This window comes from Nyctereutes procyonoides, unplaced genomic scaffold, assembly GCF_905146905.1.
Source record: "Nyctereutes procyonoides isolate TBG_1078 unplaced genomic scaffold, NYPRO_anot_genome, whole genome shotgun sequence".
Classification (NCBI taxonomy): Eukaryota; Metazoa; Chordata; class Mammalia; order Carnivora; family Canidae; genus Nyctereutes; species Nyctereutes procyonoides.
The window spans coordinates 48583447-48609011 of record NW_026575125.1 but is presented as its reverse complement, the minus strand read 5'-3'; the positions used below and the strand labels follow the sequence as shown (position 1 = coordinate 48609011).

Here is a 25565-nt window from a genome sequence, read left to right as displayed (position 1 = left end):
ATCAGTCACGCTTAGGTAGAACTACGTATCAGGTGCTGTTTTATTTATTTATTTATTTATTTATTTTTATTTAATTGAATGAGAGAGAGCATGAGGTGGGGGACAGGCAGAGGCAGAGGCAGAGGGAGAGGGAGAAGCAGACTCCCTGCTGAGCAAAGAACCCGATGTGGAACTCAATCCCAGGACCCTGAGATCATGACCCGAGCTGAAGGCAGATGTTTCACCGGCTGAGCCACGCAGGCACCCCAAGTCCTGTTTTAAAGCACCATTACAGAGACGCCTGGGTGGCTCAGTGGTTGAGTGTCTGCCTTTGGCTCAGCGGTGGGGGGGCCGTGATCCTGGGGTCCAGGATTGAGTCTCGCATTGGGCTCCTTGCAGGGAACCTGCTTCTCCCTCTGCCTATGTCTCTGCTACCCTCTGTGTGTGTGTGTGTGTGTGTGTGTGTGTCTCATGAATAAATAAGCAAAATCTTTAGGGAACACCTTGGTGGCTCAATCTGTTGAGCCTCTGCCTTGGCTCAGGTCATGATCTTGGGGTCTTGGATTTGAGCCCCGTATGGGGCTCCTTGCTAGCGGAGAGTCTGCTTTTGTCTCTCCATCTGCCTCTCTCCCTGCTTCTGCTCTGTCTCTCTCTCTCTCAAATCAATAAATAAAATATTTAAAATAAAATAAAATCTTTTAAAAAATAAAGCACCATTACACATACATATCCTCACAAGTCTTTGACATAGGTTCTATTTAAATTCCTATTTTAAAGATGAGGAATCAGACGCAAATAAGTAACTTGCCGTGGTTAAACGACTAATAAGCAATAAGCAGCAGAGCCTGGATTTCAAACCAAGCAGTCTGGCTTCAAAGACCACACTTTTAACCACCCTCCTCTACTGCCTCAGGTTTGAAGAGGTCATCATGTGAATTTAAGAGGAGCAGAGCAGCCTGAAGCTGACCACCCCCACCCTCCTAGCTGGGCCTGGTGGAAGGGTCATTGTGCTGCTCATATGCAAATCCCCAGCCAAGGTCCCAGAGTGGCTAAGCCAGTGCGGGAACTGGGGTGGGGGGGGAACCAAGGCAGGGCCCCTTTCTGGAACTGGGGAGCAAGCTGCCTCTGGCATTTCACAGCTGGGTGCCAGCACAGGAGATGAAGGACAGGAGTCTGGAACAAGGAGTGGTTGCTATGGAAACCAACAGTGTGGTAAAGCTCAAAGCTGAGCCTGTCTGGGTCTAAAAAAAAAAGGCAAATGGTATTTTAAAAAATTCTAGATTGTTTTGGAGGATACCTTAGGACAAACCCTCTGTGGAATTCAGATGAATTTTTAGCATATTTGCTCATGAATAGAGGTCTTTCACATGACTACCCAGAGCGTCTATAAGTTACTGTAGCTTCTAGTATAGCTGGAGAGGCAAGAGCACTTGCCTCTGAAGAGGCCCAAGATGGGAGGGGTGAGGGGAAGGGAGGCGGTGGGGTTAGGAAGTGAATTGGAAGAGGAGAGAGGTTTTCAGGGGAAGTAGGTGCAGGGAAACAGGTTGGAGGGAATGTTAGCTGAAGTGGGGTGGCAGGGAGGGGACAGAAGGTGATTCAGAGCTGGAGTCCACAGCACTGATTGACCACCCCGAGCCCAGCCTGCCTCTAGGGGGTCTCTGTCCACCTTTACCACGAGGATGGCATCCACAGTGGCTTCTCGGCTTGTCCTCTGCCCTCATGTGAAGTCTGGGAAGTCTGGCGGAGATCTGTTTAGGGGTGCTTGGGTGGTGCAGCTGGTTAATTAAGCATGCAACTCTAGATTTTGGCTCAGGTCATGATCTCATGGGTCTTGGGATGAGCCCTGCATTGGGCTTTACGCTCAGTGGGGAGTCTGCTTGAGCTTCCCGCCCCCCCCATGTCAAATAAATAAGTAAATCTTAAAAAAAAGGAGATATGTTTAGTCTCTTTGTACTCCAACCTATTGGCAAGAAACCTCTGCTTTCTCATGTAATGCCCCTTCCTGTCACTGCTATTACTATCCTGAGACAGGTGTTGTCTGCAGCATGTGCTTTGGCCAACACTAGCCCAGAGAGTGAAGGCTGTTCTGTGATCTGGTGCCAGCTTCCTGCCCTTACCTCTGCTTGGGCATCCTATATCCTAGCCAAAGTGCTGCTAGCATACCCCACTGTTTCCAAGGCTTGGCTGGCCTCTGCTTAAGTCCTACCCATGCCATCTAGGACCCAGAAGTGCAGCAGAATCACGAAGCCATGAAAATGAAAGACTCCCTTTATCTGGATCCCATGGCCCTGCCCTGAGGGACCCAGCTGTTGGGGTAGGACAGAAAGGAGAGCTGAGAACAACCAGGGGAGAAAGCAGGAAGCTCCAGTACTCCGTGCCTACCTTCCTGACACAGAAAGAGACTGGAGGAATTCTGTGGGGCAAGTCTCTGAGAGGAGTGCTCCTCGCCATCTGATCTCCAGTCTTCTCACCCTTGGAACTGTTCATTCCACTGGTATAGAGAGGCCAAGGCAGGCTCTGGAGGATCTCAGTGGCAGTCCCACTGAGTACAGACGATCTGTAGCATGCTACTAGTAAATGGACCTTATGAGTGGGCCGTGGTGTCCGTCAAGCCTCAATTTCTTTCTTTCTTTCTTTTTTAGATTTTATTTATTTATTCATGAGAGACACACAGAGATAGAAAGGCAGAGGAAGAAGCAGCCTCCACGCAGGGAGCCCGATGCGGGACTCAATCCCTGTACTCGATCCCGAGACTCCAGGATCATGCCCCGAGCCGAAGGCAGACAGGCTCAACCGCTGAGCAACCCAGGCGCCCCCCAAGCCTGGGTTTCAATCCCATATTAGCCACTTGATAGCTGGATGATCTGGGCGAGTCACTTCACTGCCCTGGCCTCAGTTTCCTCATCTGAAAAATGGAGATAATACGTACCACACATGGCAAAGATGTCATGGTTCTTGAGAGGACTGCATGCGATTAATTTAGGTAATCACCTGGTGAAATGCTTGGCCTTCTCTGCTACCCTCTCTAAAGGAGCCACCCCATCCCTCTCTACCCTTTTAGCTCACTTTTATGTTCTTCCTAGCATTAATAACCACATGCTATTTATTTGCTTCTTTATTTATTGACTTTCATTAGAATATACTTTTCACAAGAGACATGATTTTCGCTCTTTATTTTTATTGTTTTTATGTTCACTGTTTCTTTATTTTTAAAGATTTATTTATTTGAGAGCGAGCGAGAGCAAGAGCAAGAGCGAGGGTCAGAGAGAGAGAGAGAGAATATCGAAGCCGACTCTGGCTGAGGGCGGAGCCTGACTGGGGGCTTGATCTCAGGACCCATGAGATCACAACCTGAGCCAAGAGTCAGACGCTCAACCAACTGAGCCACCAAGATGCCCTTATTTTTGCTTTTTAAATCACTATATGCTTCGTGGCTTGAGTAATTTCTGACACATGGTAGGTGCTCATAAGCATTTATTGAATGAGTTTATAAATGAATGCATAGTAGGTCCTGAAAGCGTAGACACATGATGTATCTGTGTACGGCTTTAACTCATGCGTAAAGGTCTTGCACACACAGAGCCTGCAACGCTGGCTAGCCTGTGACCTAGCACAAGGCACGTTCTAGGGGAGAATTTGTCCAGGGCTAACAATGCTTGTTAGCATAGGAACTGTTATAAAGACAAGAGTTATCAAACTTGTTTGGTCACCATATCAGCTTCCTCGGGCCACCATAACAAATGGCCACATGGAGGTGGAACTAAAAACAACAGAAATTTATTCTCCCACATTCCAAAGGCCCAAAGTTCAAAGTCAAGGTGTCAGCAGGGCCACACTCCCTCCCGAGGCCCTATTGGAGAATCCATTTTTTGCCTCTTCCAGCTTCTGGTGGCTGTTGGCCAGCAGGCCTTGGCTTGTGACTATATCACTCCAATCTTTGCCTCCACCTTCACATGGCCCCCTCTTCTGTGGGTCCAATCTTCCTCTGTCTCTCTCTTATAATGACACTTATGATGGCATTTGGTGCCCACTCAAGATAATCTAGGATAGTCTCCTCATCTCAAAATTTCTAACTTAATTACATTGTAAAAACCTCATCTCCAAACAAGAAAGTAATATAACATCCATGGGTTCCAGGGTTTAGGACCAGACGGATCTTTGGGAACCCTATGGTTTTCTGCAACTCCCCTGCTATGACTGTAGAGTACATTTAGAAAAATAGTGACTTGAGAAAAACGTGCTTTTAGAAAGAAGGGAGGCGGAGATAGGAGTAAAGGAAGAAACAACTCCTCCAAAATTTAAAAGGATACTACAGATTGTCAGTCCCTCCTCAGCATGGGAGGGATCCACCAAGCTCTCCTGCTAATTCTTTTTGTGGGTCAAGGACTGGGATCCATGGCTTACAAAGATGTGAAGAGGTAATTATGTCTGATGGAGAGTAATGACTGCACTGTGCTTCTCATTTAATTAGCCTGGGGAGGGTGTCTGGGTATGGATGGTTTTCAAGAGCCCTCCAGGTAATTGTAATGCATAGCAAGAGTGGAAAACCACTAGACCATACATAGTGTTGAGGAGATGCGGATTTCAAACACTGCTGTTAATGAATATTATCTTTAAGAGTAGTAACAAAGTTCACAGTGTTGACACCAATTATTCACCCTCTTGACCTTCTCTGTGAGATAATAAGGATGCGAAAGTGCCAGGAACACTAGCTGGCTGCCTGGGGGGAGTTAGGAGTGTGGGGGTGGGCTGGGGAGGCGATGCTCAAGCAAGTGTGAGGTGCAGAAAGAAAGCAGAAAAAAAAGAGAAAAAAAAAGAAAAGAGAGAAAAAAAGAAAGAAAGCAGAAAGCATGGCTGGAGCCACCGATGTTCAAGAACTCAGCCCCCAGATGGAGACTCCAGGGCCAAGGCTGGGGGGGGGACATAGGCAAGCAACAGAGAGCCCCCAGGACTTTCCAGGAAGAAAGAGGAAGGTGCTGTTTATTTAAAAAAATTTTTTAATAAAAAGGGCAAACCCTTGGGCTGGTCCCAGTGGTCAGTGGCCTGTATTCCCTCCTGGCTCAGTAGGCTAGGGCCACCCTGCCATCACTGCTGAAGTTGGAGCAGGGGTTGTCAGCAACTCCACTGGCTCTCTTCTCTGAAAGAGAAGCTGGCCTTTCTGATAGGGCGAATGCTTTTGATGCCAAAATATTTTTTTAAGTATTAAATGTGAAGTGCAAGCCAAGTGATATGAAGGCCTCACAAAGGATACACAAGCTCTTTTCTTGAGGTTGGGGCTGCCAAAGAGGAATACTCTTTCCTTTCTCTGTGGTGTATCTATCCAGGGTTTTCTAATATCCCTATGCTCCCCGGGGAGATCAATCTAGCAGGCATTTGCTATTTTTTCTCATTTTAGAAATTACACAAAACTTACCATTTTAACCATTTTGGGGGGACAAAGAACCACAGATACCTTTTTATGATAGGCAGTGCATTCTTCACATATAGAATATCACATGAACCCCAAGATCTCCAATCATTTCAGTATATTGAGAGGATAAAATGGGATGATGGCTTTGAAGCTAGTTTGTGTAAACTTTAAAGTTCTAGAATAGTTGGAATACTTATAATCACCAAGGAGAATACACTAACCATTACCTGTTATGTCTCTCAACCCTCTCCCCCACCATCACAATTATGGGATGGAGTGAGACCTGTATATCAACGTGGAATCAGACTCTGTTTTGAGTTGTTTATTTTTTTATTTTTTAGAAGATTTTATTTTATTTATTCATGAGAGACACAGAGAGAGGCATAGACATAGGCAGAGGGAGAAGCAGACTCCCTGCAGTGGGCCTGATGCAGGACTTGATCCCAGGACCCCAGGATCACGACCTGAGCCAAAGGCAGACACTCAACCACTGAGCCACTCAGGTGCACCTTTACTCTGATATGATATCAATTTTCATAAACCCACTCAGCAGCTAATCAGCTCATCTCTGGAGGCACCTTAGGCTCATGGGCATATTTTGCCTTCTTGTATAATCCTCTTTCTCTTCATACCCCACTAAAGTGAAGCCAGCTCTGCTCTTCATTGCTTCACTACTTTGGTACCTCAGGGAGCGGATTTAGCCTGGTAGGGTTGGAGAGAGAGCACTGTGGGTCCCTGGACCCTGCTTCCTAGCAGTGCTCTGAGGAGCTGGTAATTGCCCAAGGTGTAGTGCCTCCCCCCTCCCCGCCCCCTCAGTTCACAAAGAAACAACAAGGGCTCCCAGCTGCCTGGCAGACTGCCTCAGCTTCCCATGGAAGCAGCTGTGGACAGATGCAGTGAAAGCCTTAGTGGCAATTTACAGATGACAGATAATTGATGACCAGATGGAGCTCCCTAAGATGTCTGGCACTGTGGAAGTTTTCAAGACCTAGTCTTGATCTCAGGGAAGCAGGAACTTCAAGAATGACTCAGGTAGACTTTCTCAACACTCTGCCGAGATGGGGTGCAGAATTGAAACTGAGGTGATTTTGAAAAACAAGAGATAGAGGGAGGGGTAATATTTCTTCCATACCTAGATTTATGATCTGGGACTAATTACAAGCAAGAAACACACCTTTCAATTTGCCAAAGAGCTTGGGTACACAGTTAAAGAGAGATCACCTGCTTAAAATGAAGCTTTTGAGTTTTGTGATCCACAATCAGAGAATATGATCTGCTTCACAGAGCTGTGTATGTGGAAAAGCACTGTAGGAAGACCAAGGGAGAGTGGAAAATAGAGATGCTCTATAGAACTCGCCTGCATAAATTGGCCAGCATTTTTGGAGAGCTGTTGGGCAGTATCTGCTAAACAGGTGCATCTTTTATGATTCAACCCTGCGAGCACAAGTGCTCAAAAATATACATATAGGATATTCTCAAATAGGTTTCATCCTCTCTAGCCCTCATCGAGTGGCTCAAGCCAACATCTTTCACCTGGTCCACCCTGAACAGCCTGCTCTCTGGTTTTCCTGGGTCCCTTCTTGCCTCTCTATGGAAGATTGTTCAGAATACAAACCTGATCACATCACTTTCCTGTTCAGAACTCTACAGTACCCTTCTCCACCAACCTCTGTAAACAGGCTGATGCTCTGAGCTTGCCACACAAGGCCCTGTGACCTGGCTTCTTAACAGTGACCCAGTTTTGCAAGCACACTGCGAGGTTTGTTCACCAAATGGGTCTGCGGGTTCCTATCTGTGTCTCTAGGCGCACTGTTCCCATCTGCTGTACCCTAACTCAGTTGCCTTCTTATGCATCAGGAGGCTCTTTCTGCCACAAGCTGGTCTTCAAAGCCCAGTGCGGTAGTGGCTGCTTCTCCTCTGGGATCCCACAGTACAGCATCTACCAGGATGAAATGGAAGTTAGCATGTTGGATTGTAATTTTAAAAACAATTCATTGGGACGCCTGGGTGGCTCAGTGGTTGAGCATCTGCTTTTGGCTCAGGGCGTGATCATGGAGTTCCGAGATCAAATTCTGCATCGGGCTCCCTGCAGGGAACCTGCTTCTTCCTCTGCCTGGGTCTCTGCCTCTCTCTCTGTGTCTCTCATGAATAAATAAATAAATACAATCTTAAAAAAAATTCTTTCTCCTCCACTGATGAGTTCTTTGAAGGTACAGGCTATGCTGTTATGTCTGTATATTTCTGTCATTTTAGAAGATTCTCAATAGTTCTCTCCATAGATAATAGTTTCAGGCAAGCAGGGCTGCTCCTTTGCCTAGACCACCTCCTTCTGGTCCCAGACAATTCAGACTGAAGGTGCTAGAGCTAGAGATTTCTTCAACACTGAAGGGATGGTTTGGGAGGTGGGGGAGGACAGTAACTCCTGTTTTCAACACCATGTCTGGACTGCACGCCTTTATCTGTCACTTCCTGTGTGATCATGGGCAAATCACAGTCTTCGAGCTTCTGTTTCTCCCCAGGAAAGCGAGCCTAATAATGGTGGTTACCCTCAGAGACTGTCATGAAGGCATCAAGTGATGAAGTGAAAGTGCTCTGTAAGTTGTCATGTGCTGCACATGGATAACCTCCAAAGAATTACTTTTGTGAAAAGTGGCCCAGAGAAAAAGAGCTATAGAAAAATGAAGTCCCCCTCCCAAAAAAGAAAAATGAAGTCCCAAGTTTAGGAACCTGGTTCATACAGACGAAACTCTCCTTTTTAAAAATTAATTAATTAATTTGAGAGAGAGAAAGAGAGAGAGAGCGAGCACTAGCTGGGGGTGGGGAGGAGCAGAGGGAGAAGCAGATTCCCCACTGAGCAGGGAGCCCGAGGCTGGACTCCATCCTGGGACCCTGAGATCACGACCTGAGCCTAAGGCAGATGCTTAACCAATGCCCCCAGACAAAAACCCTCTTTATCCCTTTTCCATTGTTCAAACTAACTTTGTGCTCAATTCTGCCTTCACCTGCCCCCATCTGTGAGACTTTGGCCTCCCTGCATACCATCTGTGTTACTTCATCCCTAGCTGACAGAGAGGACCATGTTCCTTTCATGCTGGCAAATCACAGTCACAGATCTGGGTTCAAATCCAAACTCCACCATGTCTTTGTTGCATGACTCTCCGCCAGTTACTTCACCTCTTTCTGTCCAAGTTTTATCATCTTCTGTGTCCTCAGTGTGTGATGGGGATTAAATGACACTGTATAACTGTTCCTTTCAATTTCAGTAGTTTCCACCTCTACTCTTATTCAGACTCCCATGGGTTTTATCACATCTAGGATGACTTCTTCATTCAACCAAAGTTTCAGATTTTCATTTTCAAATACTTAAATGTGGAAATCCTCTTTTCTGAGTACCACACCTCCATCTTTTTCAGTTCTCTTCCTCCTGCCACTCTGCCTTCAGCTCAGCTTCCGGCCTCTCAAGCCCACCTCATTTTCTCAGACAACCTTGGTCTGCCAAGCTAGAACCTTAAGGTCCGCCGTGTCACCATGCCCTCCTTGTCGCCTGTTTTACCTTCCAAATGTTCACATCTGCTGGACACAAAAGGTTTTTCTTCCTCTGCTGGTGGAGCCCCCTCATCAGCAGAAAGTCTTTCTGCCCTTTGACCTTCTCTTGCCATGGCTGAGGAAGAGTTGCTCACTTCCCTGCCAATAGTCTCCTCTACAGGCACCCTGGCTCCCACCCAATAGCATCTCCTCCAGCCCTTGATCCAACAGTGATCCCCTCTATGATCTGCCTCTGCAGTTCTTCTCTCTCCTTCTCCTCTTTTTCAGCATTTAGCAAACTCAGATCCCCTGCATTCTGAAATGACCTTCTCGGCCTTCCACTCTGGACACCACCTTATATGCATCCAATATACCACAACACAGGTTCTTGTACTTGGTCATGGATTTACCTTTACCAGAGATTCTTCCATTTTGACATGGCTTCACGTAGCTGTTTTACTATCCCTTTGTTTCAACTGGAAAGACTCTCCCTTTTTTCCTCAAAGATTTTATTTATTTATTTATTTATTTATTTATTTATTTATTTGCGAGAGCGAGCGAGCATGAGTGGGGGGAGGGGCAGAGAGAGAGGGAGATGCAGACTCCCTGCTAAGCAGGGAGCCTAGTGTGGGGCTTGATTCTAGGACCCTGAGATTATGACCCCAGCCAGAGGCAGAGGCTTCACCAACTGAGCCACCCAGGCACCCCTCAAGGACTCCCTTTTAGCACATCTTGTATAGCAGGTCTAGTGGTAATAAACTCCCTCAGCTTTTGCTTACCCAGGAAAGTCTTACAGCCTTATTGACATGGGGGCCAGGACCTGAGATGGCTGTGTGAGGGCAGTAATGGCCACTGTCCCTACTCTCTCTCTCTCTGTTTTGCCCCTGTGTCTGCCCAGGAGATCAACCCTTCTGTGTAGACAGGTTAAAAAACACATATGCCTTTTTTTAAAATAAAAATTTATGGGCAGCCCGGGTGGCTCAGCGGTTTAGCGCCACCTTCAGCCCAGGGTGTGATCCTGGAGACCTGGGATCGAGTCTCGCGTCGGGCTCCCTGCATGGAGCCTGCTTCTCCCTCTGCCTGTGTCTCTGCCTCTCTCTCACTCTCTCTCTCTCTCTTTCTGTGTCTCTCATGAATAAATAAATAAATCTTTAAAAAAATTATTTAGTTATTTGGAGGGGGGCAGCGGCAGAGGAAGAGGGAGAGAGAATCTCAAGCTGACTCTACACTGACCATGGAGCCTGACGTGGGGCTTGATCTCACAGTCCTCAGATCATGACCTGAGCGGAAATCAAGAGTTAGACACCCCATATGCAGCTTTAAAAACAGCCTAATTGCCCTATCCTACAGCTTGGGTAGGTACAGAGCCTACTTGCTAAAGTACCACGGACAACATTATTTGACCATATGTTTTACCATCAAATTACTAAGGGTGACAACTTTCTAGTTGGCTATAGTTTTACCATTATGGTTCTAAGCCCAACCCTCCTTATTATGCCAATTCTAAAACTTTAGATTTTATACCTTGCAGCTCCTACTTTGAGGTACTACATTCTAATCAATTAGAATCTGAACCTAGTTCCAGTAATTGGGACTCCAAAAACTGTGGCCTCAACCAAATTAGATAATTTTTTTTACCATCTAAGGAAAACTCCCAAGATTGGTAATCAAGGGCTAAAATGGTATCTTCATGATGTTTTCAGAAATTCAGACTCCTTTTGTATTTCTGCTCAATGTTAGCACGGTCATTTAGCCTTCACAAGATGGCTGCCTGACCTCCAGCCTTCACATTTGCCTTCAAAGCAGCAGAGAAGAAGTTAATGACATAAGGAGATGGGTCAACTGATTCAGCTCTCCCATTCATGTTTCTTTGCTACAAAATATATTTGTATAAGCATTCAGTCACTTTTAGGTGGGAAGGATGATACTCAGATTTCACTGCTAGGTTCAGCAGAATATAATATCAAAGAATGACACATCCAATGTGACACATTGAAAAGAATGTTGAATAAAGAGTACTTTATCTTCAAAGAAATTTATTTATTTATTTTAAAGATTTTATTTTTATTCATGAGAGAGAGAGAGAGAGAGAGAGAGAGAGAGAGAGAGAGAGGCAGAGGGAGAAGCAGGCTTCATGCAGGGAGCCCGACATGGGACTCAATCCTGGGTCTCCAGGATCACGCCCTGAGCTGAAGGCGGCGCTAAGCCACTGAGCCACCCGGGCTGCCCAAAGAAATTTATAATAACAATTTAAAGCTTCATGAATTAGGATTATGCCAATTTAAAACACTAAGAAATAGGACTATCATGAGAAACAAAAGCAACTTCCGAGGGTATGAAAAAGGAATGTAGGGCAAACAAGAAGAAAATTAGCATTTGTTGATTTATGAATATGAGCTTTCCATAAGGTGAATATTAATTATTGTTTGGCAGCAAATCTTGGAAATACAAAATAACATCCAAATTAATGATCATCTAATAAAAAGTCTACTGCAATAAAAGCAACGTTATAGATTCAGGTTCTGGCTTCTCAAACATTTCTTGCACTAACACATCTACGGAAGCATCTGGTCAATTTGTACCCAGCAACTCCTTTTTATTTTTTAAAGATTTTATTTATTTGCGAGAGAGAGAACACAAGAGCAAGCATGAGCAGGGAGAGAGGCAGAGGGAGAGGGAGAAGCAGACTTTTTGTTGACTAGGGACCCCAATGCAAGGCTTGATCCCAGACCCTGGGATCATGACCTAAGCCAAAGGCAGACACTTAATCAAATGAGCCACCCAGGCACCCCTGTACCTAGTGACTCCTTATGCATGCTGAATGGGATTCAGGTAAAATGACACTATATACAAAGCTGTGTAGAGAGCTGAAAGAGTGTTCTCCATTCCCTAGGGGAATTATCAGTGTATAGCAGGAGATCTAAGGGTTCATATCTTTGTTGCCTTATCATAATTCAAATGCATTACAAGATGTGAATTTCATTTTGCCAAAATAAATATATGCCGTGAATATGTGCCTCTGGCCACAACAAGAATAAAGTAGAACTCCAGCTTTGAGGAACTGACACACAGCACCCCAGCTGCAGGACTTTACCTTGTGGGACATACTGAGGTCACCTTGATTCCTGCAGAATTTTCCCAAAAGCTCTATGCACCAACATCTACTTACATCTCACTGGCCAGAATTTAGTCATGTGGTTGGTTATCCCTCTTTCAGGGAGCTTTGGAAATGTAGCTTTCTAGCTGGCACATATTCCTGCCCCAAACAAAATCACGGTTTGCTAACAAGGAGGGGGGGGAAGAAAAGATCTCAAGCGGGCTCTAACTAGTTGAGGCACAAAGAAATTTATCTCCTGCAGAAATGTTAGAAGAGCTATAGAAGCAGGTGTAGGCAAAGCTCTCAGAAACAATACTGCTTCATTCATCTGATTAACCTCAGAAACCCTGTCCCTGCTGTCATCCATGTCTGCAAAACCGATGGCCTCTGCCCAGCTGTGGTCCCCCCCCCCCGTAAATTTCGAATCAAAGCCTTCCATGGGTGAACTTATTAGTAAAAACTATATCGCAGGCCTGCAAGGGATGTTGGGGAATGTAGTTTAAGAAAATTCTATCTGAAGAGGTAGCATTCACAGTAGTGGTTAGTAAGCGTATTTCATGAGTCAAAGACATGCATTTTTTCCCACATTTTTACGTTTCTGAAATTACCATAGTTTTGACAGGTCAGTGATGGCTTTTGGCCATCTGGAAGTTTTGTGATGTGGCTGTCATTGTATGTACATGACACACCCTTATAAGATTGAGAAAGCATCACCGTTGAAACCGTACAAATGGGGGTCTCACTCAATAGCTTGGAAGGAAATCCTGGACCCAAGAATGAAGCATTCTGTTTAAATGCTGTCCCATCAAAGAATCCCATTGGGTACAAAAATCAGCACACAGGCAACTATGAGCTGAAGAGGGATTTATAAGAGTTCTACACTAAATATAAAGCTCTTCTAGAAATAAATGATTTTGCTTTGTTATGCATTCACAAGAGATCAACACCAAAACAAAATAAAAATTCTAAATAAAAAAATATAAATAAGAAAAAAATAGACTATTGACCTAGTTACACCACTCTCAGGAATTTAGCCTGAGAAAATCGTTTAAAAGAAAACAATTCTTGAGATGCCTGGGTGGCTGAGTGGTTGGGCATCTGCCTTTGGCTCAGGGCCTGGGCCCAGAATCCCAGGATTGGGTCCTGTGTCAGGCTTCTTGCATGGAGCCTGTTTCTCCTCCCTCTGCCTGTGTCTCTGCCTCTCTTTCTGTGTCTCTCATGAATAAATAAAAATTTTTTAAATAAAATTTTTTTAAAAATAAAAGAAAACAATTCTCAAGGGGCACCTGGATGGCTCAGTCGATTAGGCATCTGCCTTCGGCTCAGGTCATAATCCTGGGGTCCTGGGATCGAGCCCTGTTCAGGGGGGAGCTTCCTTCTCCCTCTCCCTCTCCCTCTGCTCCTCCCCCTGCTTGTACCCTCTCTCTGTCAAATAAATAAAATCTTAGAAAAAAGTTCTCTGTGTACAAGGAAGTTTGTCCACAGCAGTGTAATTTATAAGAGCAAAACAGACTGATAACAACTTAAAAACTTAAATGTTCAACAATGACAACAATAAGAGCTACTAATATCTGTTCAAACATAACCCTGTGCCAAGTCCTCTACATACATTATTTCATCTGATTCTCATAACAGCCATATGAGGTAGATTCTAACCTTATCCCCATTTTAAGGGCAGGCACAAATGTGTGATAACTTGTCAAAGATCAAACAGCTAATGGTGGTGGAATCAGGATTTAAACTCTGGTTTATAGGTTTATATAGATCTAAACCTGTGCCATGTAACTATTAGAAACTGAAGTATGTTATAATAAATATGCTGCACAGTTCTGAGCACATAAAAGGAAAACAAATTTGTATATGCACTGTATCACAATTATGTAAAATATGTGTATGAAAGGTTAAAAACTCAAGAAGCCTGCAAAATATCTAGAATCATGTCACAGTAAAACATGAATGTCCAGGATGGGTTTCTGGGGACCACTGGATCTATTGGCTCTGGATCTTTTTTGGGTTATGAGACCTGTATTAGTCTAGTCAAGCCATCAAAACAAAATACCACAGGCTAGGTCACTTAAATAATTTATTTTTCTCATAGTTCCAGATACTTAAAAGTTCAAGATCAAAGTGCCAGCAAATTCAATTCCTTTTTTTTTTTTTCAAATTCAATTCCTGGTGAAGGGTTCCTTCTTGGTTTGCAGATGGCCACCTGCTTGCTTGTGTCATCACATAGCATTTTCTCTGCATGCATGTATATATAGATCTCTGGTATCTCCTTCCCTTCTTACAAGGATGCCAGTCCCATCAGATGGTGGCCCCACTCTTATGACCTCATTTAACTTTCCAGAGGCCCTATCTCCAAATACAGTCACAATGAGGGTTAAGGCTTCTACACAGGAATTTGTGAGACAACACAATTCAATCCATAACAAGACCCCTTTGGGAATATGATGAAAGCCCTGTACACCCTCCCGCAGAGCCTGCATACATCGCTTCCCCCCAGCGTTGCACACAATTGCAGGGAGTTCACAGATCCCAGGCTGAGAACTGCTGTTCCAGGCCAACTTCCTCTTTTCACAGATGAAGAAACAGTGGGTCAGAAAAAGGAGGTGATTCTCCATAGATTAGGAGAGAGTCAGGTCTCACAATTCCTCCTCTAGTGCTTGCCCAAGTTTACTCTGCCTTCTTTTAAGCCTGTTAGATCAATCACCCAGGGGCACCCCAGCACACCACAGGTCCTCTGGACAGGGTGGAGGGTGCAGCTGATTCTCCACCTGGGATACTCACGTGAGTTAACAAGGCTCTAGCAGGAACGGACAGCAGGTGGGACGGATTTCAGTACCTCAAATTCGTGGGGAGGTTGTGAAGAAGCTGCACCAACTTCAATATCTGTCCATAAGAGACCTGAGGATGAGGAGACAGAGGGGCTTCTGTCTTGTTCTGACAGGACAAAGTGGAGACTGAAGAGGCAAAACCTTGAACTATTTGGTGGCCTTGACATGGCATTTTCCCTCTAGCTCTGATTCCTCACTTGTACACTGCCCAGGAGTTGGGCGATTTGATTGCTCCAAAAGTTCTTCTAGCTCTCATATTCTGTAATTCTATGATCCTGGGGCAGGAAGCATGGGGAAAAACAAGTTGAGGCACCTGGGTCCTGAAATTATGGGCAAAATAATTTTTTCCCTAAAATGTCTTCTAATGGTATGGTAGAATTAGCAATAAAGAAAATATCGTTTGAGGGAGTGCCTGTGTGGCGCAGTCAGTTAGGCATCCAACTCCTGATTTTGACTCAGGTTGTAATCTCAGGGTTGGGAGACGAAGCCCCATGTTGGACTCCACGCTCAGTGGAGAGTCTGATTAAGACTCTCCCTCTGCTCCTATCCCCCCCAACAAATAAATACTTTTTAAAAAAGAAAAAAAGAAAATGCTGTTTAAAGAGATGAAAAATCAGGGCACCTGGGTGGCTCAGTTGTGAGATGGAGCCCGCATCAGGCTCCTTGCTCAGTGGGGAGTCTGGTTCTCTCTCTCTCTGCTCCTCCCCCACTCTCACCCATGCCCATTCTCTCTCTCAAATAAAAAAATTAATAGAATCTTTAAAAAAAAAAGGAGATGAAAAATCCCTAAGAAGAATCTGAAAAGACTATAAATACTTAGTCGTTTAAGGTAAAGTTTTGACAAAAATCTTTATTTCTGCCTCAAGCCCATCCTTAAGAGAGGTGAATTATGGTAGCTGGACTTTTATTTTTTTTTAACTTTTGAAAAAAATGTTTAAATTAAAAAATTATTTATTCGTGAGAGACAGAGACATAGGCAGAGGGAGAAGCAGGCTCCCTGTGTGGAGCCCGATGAGGGACTCGATCCCAGGACCCCGGGATTACCGCCTGAGCTGAAGGCAGACGCTCAACCACTGAGCCACCCAGGTGCCCCCGATAGCTGGATTTTTAAATAATGGAGCAGTGTCAGAGAATGGAGTATTTATAATAGGAAGTGCTATTTATCTTTAGGCAGAGGCGGTGGGTGCAGAGAATCATTTTGTTTCATCAGTTAGTGAAATAAATAACCATGACAATTCTTCCTACTGACCCTATCAATGCCACAAAGCCATGTGGAGACTAAACTTGGGCCACTTTGGGGGAACACAAGACTAGAAACAAAAGCAGGGGAAACCTGTGGAGTGAGGTCTAACTTTTCAGGAAAATTCTTCTAGCTTTGCTCCCTACAAAACAATAAGGTCACGAAGGGCCACACAGAGCCACCTGCTGTTTCTCTGCCTGGTCAGTGCCCCACGCCTACTGTAACACAACAGTGGTCTCAGTTTCTGTCTAGGGAGAAGAAAGAGGAAGAGTTACTGATGGGGGAGTAGGGGGGAAGGTTGGTGTAAAGAGGTAAGTGCCCACCATTTGCTTCAACGTGGATGGAACTGGAGGGTATTATGCTGAGTGAAGTAAGTCAATCGGAGAAAGACAAACAGTGTATGTTCTCATTCATTTGGGGAATATGAATAGTGAAAGGGAATATAAGGGAAGGGAGAAGAAATGTGTGGGAAATATCAGAAAGGGACACAGAACATAAAGACTCCTAACTCTGGGAAACGAACTAGGGGTGGTGGAGGGGGAGGAGGGCGGGGGGTGGGGGTGAATGGGTGACGGGCACTGAGGGGGACACTTGACGGGATGAGCACTGGGTGTTATTCTGTATGTTGGTAAATTGAACACCAATAAAAATTAATTTATTAAAAAAAAAAAAAGAGGTAAGTGCCAAACAGGCAAGGGAGATGCTGTGCATCAAAACCGCCACCGCTGCCACCACCACCACCACCACCACCACCTTTATTGGCACAAATAATCCCTTCAGTCCCTGTGGTCCAGTGGCTAATCGGCTATTTACAAAGAACAAGAGGAACTCCAAATGTGAGGCATCCACCCCTTGCTATCCAACAAACAGCTTTGAACGGCACTGCCCTCGGCTGGACAAATACATGTATTACAACACAGGCCCTTTGTCTTGGATTTTTGGCCTTCCTTTTTCTCAGGTTCTCTGCCCTCCACCTCTGAGAGGAAGTAGATGGGGATGGTAGAAATCTCTGAAGAACTGTAACCATAGTGCAACACCTTTGTGGGGATTCAGCACAAATTCATAATTACATTCTGAATGAAAATACACCACTCAAAATATGGAAGATTTGTAAAAAAATGAGATGGCTATTATAAATATGGAAACATTGTCTCCATCATTTTTAGTAAAATCTATGACATGTTGAGTATGAGACTATTAATATAAATGACATGAGATTACTAATCTTAATGAGGTCTGTTGTAAATAAAGGAAATCATTTTAGTTTTACTTCTGATTATAATGTGATTACGATATGTTTATATTGCTATGTTATTTCCCTTAGCGTTACTTTTCCCCATTTATGGTGACAGGTAACATAGATAGAGAAGATGTCACAATTGTATGCATATTTTAATGAATGATTATCAAGTTAATGGTAAACTCCCCGGGCCCCCAGAAGAGAACACTGTCAATATCCTCCAAAGCTCCTGAGGCTTCCCTGTCTAGTCTCAGCCCTATTCCTCCTCCAAAGAGGAAATCCACAACCTTACATCTGTGACCACCCTTGCCTCACTTTTCCTCATGGTTTTATACACTATACATTCATCTTTTTTTTGTTTTATTATTGGGGGGGGGGTGGAGAGGGACAGAGGGAGAGAGAGAATCTTGAGAAGGCTCCACGCCCAGTGTGGAGCCCGAAGCGGGGCTCAATCTTACAACCCTGAGATCATGTCCTGAGCAGAAATTAAGAGTTGGACACTTAACCAACTGAGCCACCCAGTGCCCCCTTATAGGCATCTTTAAATGATACATTAGTGCTGCCTGTTATTTACAGTTGTATAAGTGGGATCATTAAGTATATCAGTATTGGGGACACCTGTGTGGCTCAGTGGTTGAGCATCTGCCTTGGGATCAGGGCATGATCCTGGGTCCGGGGATCGAGTTCTACATCAGGCTCCCTGAGAGGAGCCTGCTTCTCCCTCTGCCTATGTCTCTGCCTCTCTCTGTGTGTCTCTCATGAATAAATAAATAAAATCTTAAAAAATAAATATATCAGTATTGCTTCTTGCTTCTTTTATTCATTCTTATATTTGTAAGATTCATTCTTATTATTTTGTGTAGTGGTACTTTGTGCCTTTTTGCTGATGAAAAAGTATTTCCTGGTGGCACCTGGGTGGCTCAGTAGGTCAAGTGTCTGCCTTCAGCTCTGGTCATGATCCTGGGGTCCTGGGATTGAGCTCTGCGTTGGGTTCCCTGCTCAGTGAGGAGTCTGCTTCTCCCTCTCCCTCTGCCTGTCGTTCCCTCTGCTTGTGCTCACTCTCTGTCAAATAAATAAAATCTTTTAAAAAGAAAGAAAAAGTATTCCCTCATATAAATGTGCCACAAATCACTGATTTTGCCCACAAAAGTAGAAATTTGTGTTGCTCCCCTATTTCTAACAAAATGATAAATAAAAACACTACTCATAAACCTTTCTCTGATGCCATTAAAGGAGTACATTTAGTGCATATATTTAAAAGAGGACAGTTAAAAGTTAATGAGGATAGTCAGAAAAAAAAAAACCCGGTAATACAAGCTCAAGAAAAGATGAAGGAAGAAATAAAGGTAAACAGAATTAGTGAAAGAGGAAAAAGGTATACAGCAGACAGGATCACAAAGGCAGGAGCTGGCTCTTTGGAAAAATAATAAAATTGGTGAAACTCTAGAGAGATTGGTCAAGGAAATAAGGGAGCAAAACACCAACATCGGAAAAGAGAGGGTAGAAATTATCACAAAACCAAATGATCAAAATTAACATCAGCTTGTGGGACAACTGACCTCAAGCGTATCCTGATGTCATGCACAGAGAAGGACAGAACATTACCTCTGTGGTATTCCTGCCCAACATGTTTAGCCTGAAACTAAACAGGAGAAAGCAATCAGACAAATCCAACCCGAGAGGTTTTCTGAACACCTGGACTCAATCTTCAAAAGGCAATGTCATGCAAGACCAACAAAAAAAGTCTGAGAACATATGTTAGTTTAAATGACACTAAAAAGACTTGTCAACTGCAATGCAATGTATGATTTTAAATTGGAAAGATGAGGGTTTTTGCTTTTGTTTTTGTTTTAGGAATCAGGTACAAAGAATAATTTTGGGACCATGGGAAATTTTGAGTGAGGATCTTTACTACGTACTGTCTTGTTTCAAAGTTAAATTTTCAGAGTGTGATCACTGCATTAAGATTTTGCAGCAGGAGGCAGCTGGGTGGCTCAGTGGTTGAGTGTCTGCCTTTGGCTTAGGGTATGTATGATTCCAGGGTCCTGGGATTGAGTCCTGTATCAGGCTCCCCACGGGGAGCCTGCTTCTCTGTCTGCCTCTCTCTCTGTGTCTCTCATGAATAAATAAAGAAAATTTTTTTAAAAAATAAAAAGACTTTGTAGCAGACTATTATTTTTCTTAAAAAATATATGCTGAAGTATTTTCTTCAAGTAACTCCAATGATTCAATGAAACATTTAAAACTCATACACAAGGCAGCCCCGGTGGCTCAGCGGTTTAGCCTAGGGTCCTGGAGACCTGGGATCGAGTCCCACGTCAGGCTCTCTGCATGGAGCCTGTTTCTCCCTCTGCCTGTGTCTCTGCCTCTATCTCTCTCTGTGTCTCTCATGAATAAATAAATAAAATTAAAAAAAATAAAACTCATACACACAGGGGAGGGACAGAGAATGACATATGTGACAAAAAATAACGGGTGAATCCAGGTGAAGGATATATGAGTATTTCTTGTAATTTTCTTGCAATTATCTGTAGGAGAGACATTTTCAAAATTAAATTTGAGGAAAAAGAAGATATTATATATGCCATTTTATGCCTATCAGTTTGAAAACTCAGAAAAAGGTGACCAATTTTTAGAAAAAAATAACTTGTCAAAAATCACAAAAGAAGGAATAGACAAGGGGTACCTGGGGTTCTCAGTGGTTAGGCACCTGCCTTTGGCTCAACCCTGGGATCCTGGAAGCAAGTCCTGCATTGGGACCCCTGCGGGGAGCCAGCTTCTCCTTATGCCTATGTCTCTGCCTCTCTCTGTATGTCTCTCATGAATAAATAAACAAAATCTTTTTTTTTTAAAAATGAAGTAATAGCCAATCTGAATTGTTTTATAACCATAAAGAAATATATCACTAGTCAAAAAAGTTTTCAGAAAAAAAAATCCAGACTTCTCCACTGACTTCAGACAAACACCTTACCCAAAAACATTTTCCACATTATACAAGTTCATAGAAATACCGGAGAAAGGACATTCCCCAACACATTGTGTGAGGATACAATAACTGGATACTAAATCCTGTCAATGACAAGTTGGGAAAGGAAAATCGCACATATAGGAGATCATAGAGTGAGCAGGGGCACATGAGCAGGCTAGAGGGAAAGAATCTACAAGCCCACTCCCCAGTGAGTGAGGAGCCCATCCCAGGTGTAGATCCCACCACCCATGAGGTCATGACCTGACCCGAAAACAATAGTTGGGCTCTTAACCCTTAGAGCCACAGGATTCCCTTTCTTTGATATTCTCACAAAGTCCAGACCTTAAGGACAGAGAACTGATTGGCAGTTTCCCATGTCTTGGGGTTGAGAGAAGGGTTTGAACTACCAGAGCATGATGGGTTTTGGTGGGTGATGAAGGTTTTTTGTAGTTTGATTGTGGTGATAGTTCCCTAACATTATGAGTACTTAAGGATTTCAGACCTTGCTGTAAATTCTGTCTCAATAATTTTGAACTTTAAAAAATTATTTATTGGGATCCCTGGGTGGCGCAGCGGTTTGGCGCCTGCCTTTGGCTCAGGGTGCGATCCTGGAGACCCGGGATCGAATCCCACGTCGGGCTCCCGGTGCATGGAGCCTGCTTCTCCCTCTGCCTGTGTCTCAGCCTCTCTCTCTCTCTCTCTCTCTCTCTCTCTCTGTGACTATCATAAAATAAAAATAAAAAACAAATTTAAAAAAAAATTATTTATTTATTCATGAGAGACACACACACACACACACACACAGAGAGAGAGAGAGAGAGAGAGAGGCAGAGACACAGGCAGAGGAAGAAGCAGGCTCCACACAGGGAGCCCGATGTGGGACTCGATCCCGGGTCGCCAGGATCAGGCCCTGGGCTCAAGGCGGCGCTAAACCGCTGAGCCACCCGGGCTGCCCCTCAGTAATTTTGAACTTTTAAAAAATTGTGAAAAGTACATTATGAATGGATACTGTGTCTTACCAATTACTTTTCGAATTTGAGGATCACGATGAGAGAACCTCGAGAGAACTAGGGAGGAGAAGAGACTGGCATGGGGCAAAAGAAGAGATTATATTACTATCAACTTTCTCTAAATCGGAGTGGTAGTTCCCAGGAATACACCCCGGCAGGAACACAGGGGCAGTGAACACCCTCTAGTCATGCAAATGGTGCACCCAAGGATCATGCAGGTAACAGCTCACATGGATCACTGGCACCTCCAGCATGCGGGTCAGCCACACAGAGCAAACACAGGCCAGAATCTCCCCAACTAAGGTCAGCCGGGTAGCAACCATAATGACATCTGCAGCCTTCACCACCATTGCCGCCGCCCCGCAAGCTCACAACCTATGAGCCGATTCCAGGAATTGGGACGTGGGCATCTTCAGGGACCATTCCTCTGCCCACCACGCCCAGCTCCGTCTCCAGTGCTCACCACCTCCTGCACTCCTGGGGTGTGCCCAGCCCCGCCCCTCCAAGCATCTGCAGAGAAAGGCTTGCTGGTGGCCGCGCTGGCACTGGCGCTGGTGCTGGGGGTGGTGGAGAGGGAGGCATCGGCCCCGGAGCTGGGAAGGCAGCAGAACGAGGCAGGCCGGAGCCTAGAGCTCTCCAGGCCAGCCACCACTGCCTCCCTGGCTGGAGAGGGGGCGTGAGGGGGAAGGCAAAAGGGGCACAGTGCCGTAGGGCGGGGGTCCCACCTCCTCGTCTCCCCTGGGGACAAGTACTCCCTTCATCTCTGCCTCACCATCTGCCACTTACTTCTCCTGGGGCAGGAAGGTGCCGAGCCACAGCCTGTGATGTATGGGTTTACAACAACATGACTCTGTGGTACTGAGTCTGAATATGGAACAGAGATCGTGAGCTCAGAGGAGGGAAGGGAGGCTGGCCAAACCAGTCAGCGAGGATTGTGCCCATGCCCTGCCACGTCCCCTTCTCCCCTTCCTCACGGTGGCCACCACGGCTCTGGGCCTCCTGGGCGGTGCGGGTGCTGGGCTTCTCCCCGGTCGCCGCTTGGCCTCGAGTCCACCCACGGACACCCCAGCGGGAAGGTGTGTGCCAAAAGCATTCACTCAGTTGACAGCGCACCGTGTTACCCCGCCAGGAAATAACCACAGCCTCTGGGTCCAGGCTGGACGTGCCCTAAGCAACGTCCACCTTCTCAAGTGAGAGGCTTGGAGTGGAAGGATTAAGTCCCACGAATGTTCTTCTCCAGGCCAAGGTCTGCGCTTGTCCCACCCCCGTGGGAGAGGGTCTGGCCCCGAGTTCATGGCCCAGGGCCCCGAAGGCAGGCAGGCTGAGAATAGTGGGGAGCCAAGTCGGCCCCATTTTCCGTGGGGAAGCCACTCTCGACCTCCCAGCCTCACTGTGCCCATCCTGCCCCTGTCCCCCTCAGCTCCTGGCAGAGCAATGTCCCAGGCGAGCTCCCTGCTGCTAAGATGCCGCCTGTCCCAGCCACTCCGAGCTAGCCTTCCCTCCCGTTCTCCTCCCTTCAACACACACGGGAGGACTCAGACGGCATAGGATCACAGAGTAGGATCCACAGACTCCTCTGGGGGCTCCCGGCCTTTGGAGGGTCCCGGCACCCTGTCCTGGCGTCATTCCACGTCTGGGGACTTCCACGTCATTCCCCTCCAGGGTTAGGAAAGTAACAGCAGCCCCTGAAAAGTGAATCCGCCCCCTTGCTTCTGCTCATTCAATCCCTCACGGGTTCCTGACCACAGGCCCCACTCCCTTTACTCCCGGAATCGTCTCTCTCTCCCTCAAGGGAGATCATCCCCGATCAACTGCATTCCCACACACGTCCAGACGCACACACCAGCCTTGTCTGTTCTGTGGACCACCGAACCCCTCCCCCCTCCCTGCTGTGCATGAAATACCCGGTCTCTCGGGAAGCTACCCTCTCACCACTCAGACCCAGATCTGTCCCTCTGAGTCTCAGGCCAGCAGAGCCCTGGGTCCTGGCTGAAGGAAGGAGGCCATCGCCACCCTTCAGCAAGGGGGCAGTGGAACAGGGAGTCCAGACTAAATCTTGTGTGACCTGAAGTGGCGGTCAGGGAGCCTGAGCACAGAAACAGCGCTTCCAGGAAGCCCTGTGTCACGGTGGTGCCGGTCCAACAGCACTGCGAGGGGACCACACAGGCACCTGGAGACCCATCACGCACACTTGCCATAGAAACGGACGGCCGCTTTCCAATCAAGAGTACAGGTCGGAGGGGGGCGGTGAGCCAGCTTGGGACAGGAGGGACGTGAGAACTGCGACAGCTAGACCATCCATTTCCAGCTGCTGGCGGCCAGGTTGCCCCAGGTTGGCCCAGAGCCACCACCAGCCTCACTGCCCCCACCTCCAGCCCAGAGACTAAGCTGTGCTCCTCTCCTCAGTCCCCTGCACCTGCCCTGTAGCTGGGCTGTGACTCCTGCCTCCGCCCCCCTACTGAACGCGAGGAGGGAGAACTGATGGGTCTGGAAACCCAAGGCTAAGGAGGAGGATGTGCCAGTTCCTGGGCCAGTTGTCCTTGTGCGTGGTGGCACTGAGAGAGGGAAGGACTGCGCAGAGGGGACTGGGCCCGGGGAGGGGGTGGGAGGATGAGCTCAGCTGTGCTCTTTAACACCCGTGGAAGCACAGGGCCAGGGAGGGCCAGCGATGACAGAAAGCCACGGGAGTGATGAAGGACGCTCAGACAGCAGAGCAGGCTGGCCAGGAGAAGCAGGACAGTGATCCCAAGGAGGGAAGGGAAGAGGGACAGGAGCTCTGGAAGGGGTCCCCGGTTCCTGCTGAAGGCGGAAGGGGTGGTGAATGGGCACCTAGAGACCCCAAAAGAGGGGGAGATTAGGGGAGAACCTGAAGGGGGCCCACGGGGGGTGGGGAAGGGGCACCGCATATGCTCACGTGGCCAGGCAGAGCCCACGCAGAACCCAGACGCGGGGCACGAGGGGGACGTGACCGCAGGGCTCCTAGCAGAGGCAGGCCCAAGCTCCCCACAGGAAGGCCTACCACAGGATACCAGAGGTCCTGTTCTGGAAAAGGCTGGGAAATGGAGCAGCTCCCTGCCCTGCCCCGCCCCCTCCCCCTCCACCACCACCAACAGAGAAGGCAGACCACAGACCTGAGAGGTACTTTAATTTGAAACTGCTGTGAACTGGGGTGGGGAGGGGGCACAAGAACAGGGAGAGGAAGCCCTGGCTGAGGTGGAACAGGAGGGAACCAGCTTGGCCACAACTTCCTGGCTCCAGAAGTACCAGCTGATCCTCTTGTACGGAGATGCTGGGCCCGACCTGCCAAAGAGAGCAGAGTCAGGGAAGAGCATCGAGAGCCGGGGCCAGCCCACGGCCCTCCTAAGCGGCCACGACTGTGGGGAGGGGGTATGGTGTGTGTAACACTCACTTCAAAGGGTCTGGAACTTGTCAGTCAGGGACTGCATGGCTGCTGAAACAGAGACAGGCGTGAGCAGGCACTCCAGACACGGGGATGTAGAAGCCCGTCCCTCCGTCCCCGTGGGGAACCACCCAGCCCCGCAACCGGAAACCCCCTCCAGCCACTATCCAGAGAGCCCTGGGCCTGATTCACTCACCCCCAACTTGAATTAAATATGGATGCGTTTTCTAAGGGAACAACATGTGCCAGCATTTCTCAAGCTTTGTTGGGGGCACATCGGAACCATTCAGAACTGGCGAACGAACACACACACACACACACACACACACACACACACACACACGCTCACAGACGCACACGAACACACACCGGGCCAGCCATACAGAGGAGCAGTTAAAGGGAAAATCAACGAGGCATCCCTAAACGTCCTAAAAGGGGGAGACCACTGGGACACGTTTTCCCTGGCAAAGCATGTGTGCAGTTGAGGCCGTATTTCCCTGTCTGTGCGCACACCTAGCTAACTATACATGCACAGCGGGCTCCAGGGCCAGGCCTGCTCGGTTCTCCTCCCCACAGGGATGTTGGGCCCCGTGCGGCTGCCTGCACCTACAGCCCATCCCGGGTGGGGTGCTGCACTGAGACGCGCGCCCCCCCTCCCCGCCCTCCCTGCAGCCTGCCTCTGCCCCAACCCGGGCCCCAGCCAGAGGCTCCTCATACCAAGCTGCTCTTTCAGGTCGTCTATTTCTCTCTGTAGCACGAGACACTAGGCCAGCAGACAGCAGAGAGACAGCAATGATTAGCATCCTCCGGCTTCCTCTCTCTCCGGCCCCTCCCCTTCTCCCACGGGCACTACATCCCCAGG

At 46.9% G+C, this 25565-nt stretch overlaps 1 protein-coding gene across 3 annotated transcripts in view; it reads right to left on the bottom strand.

Moving 5' to 3' along the window:
• Nucleotides 1-24470: 24470 nt before the first annotated feature.
• Nucleotides 24471-25565, bottom strand: part of LOC129518699 (uncharacterized protein CXorf49 homolog) — a 42446-nt gene continuing 41351 nt past the window's right edge. For 2 of the 3 annotated variants that reach the window (XM_055338891.1, XM_055338889.1), the window contains 3 exons: nucleotides 25421-25466; nucleotides 24713-24754; nucleotides 24471-24603 (listed from right to left, as the gene is read on the bottom strand). In XM_055338891.1, coding sequence (XP_055194866.1) covers nucleotides 24714-24754; nucleotides 25421-25466 — 87 coding nt within the window. In that variant the 3' untranslated portion in view covers nucleotides 24471-24603; nucleotide 24713. The remainder of the gene's footprint in view (nucleotides 24604-24712; nucleotides 24755-25420; nucleotides 25467-25565) is intronic. The other variant, XM_055338890.1, reaches the window with a different exon arrangement.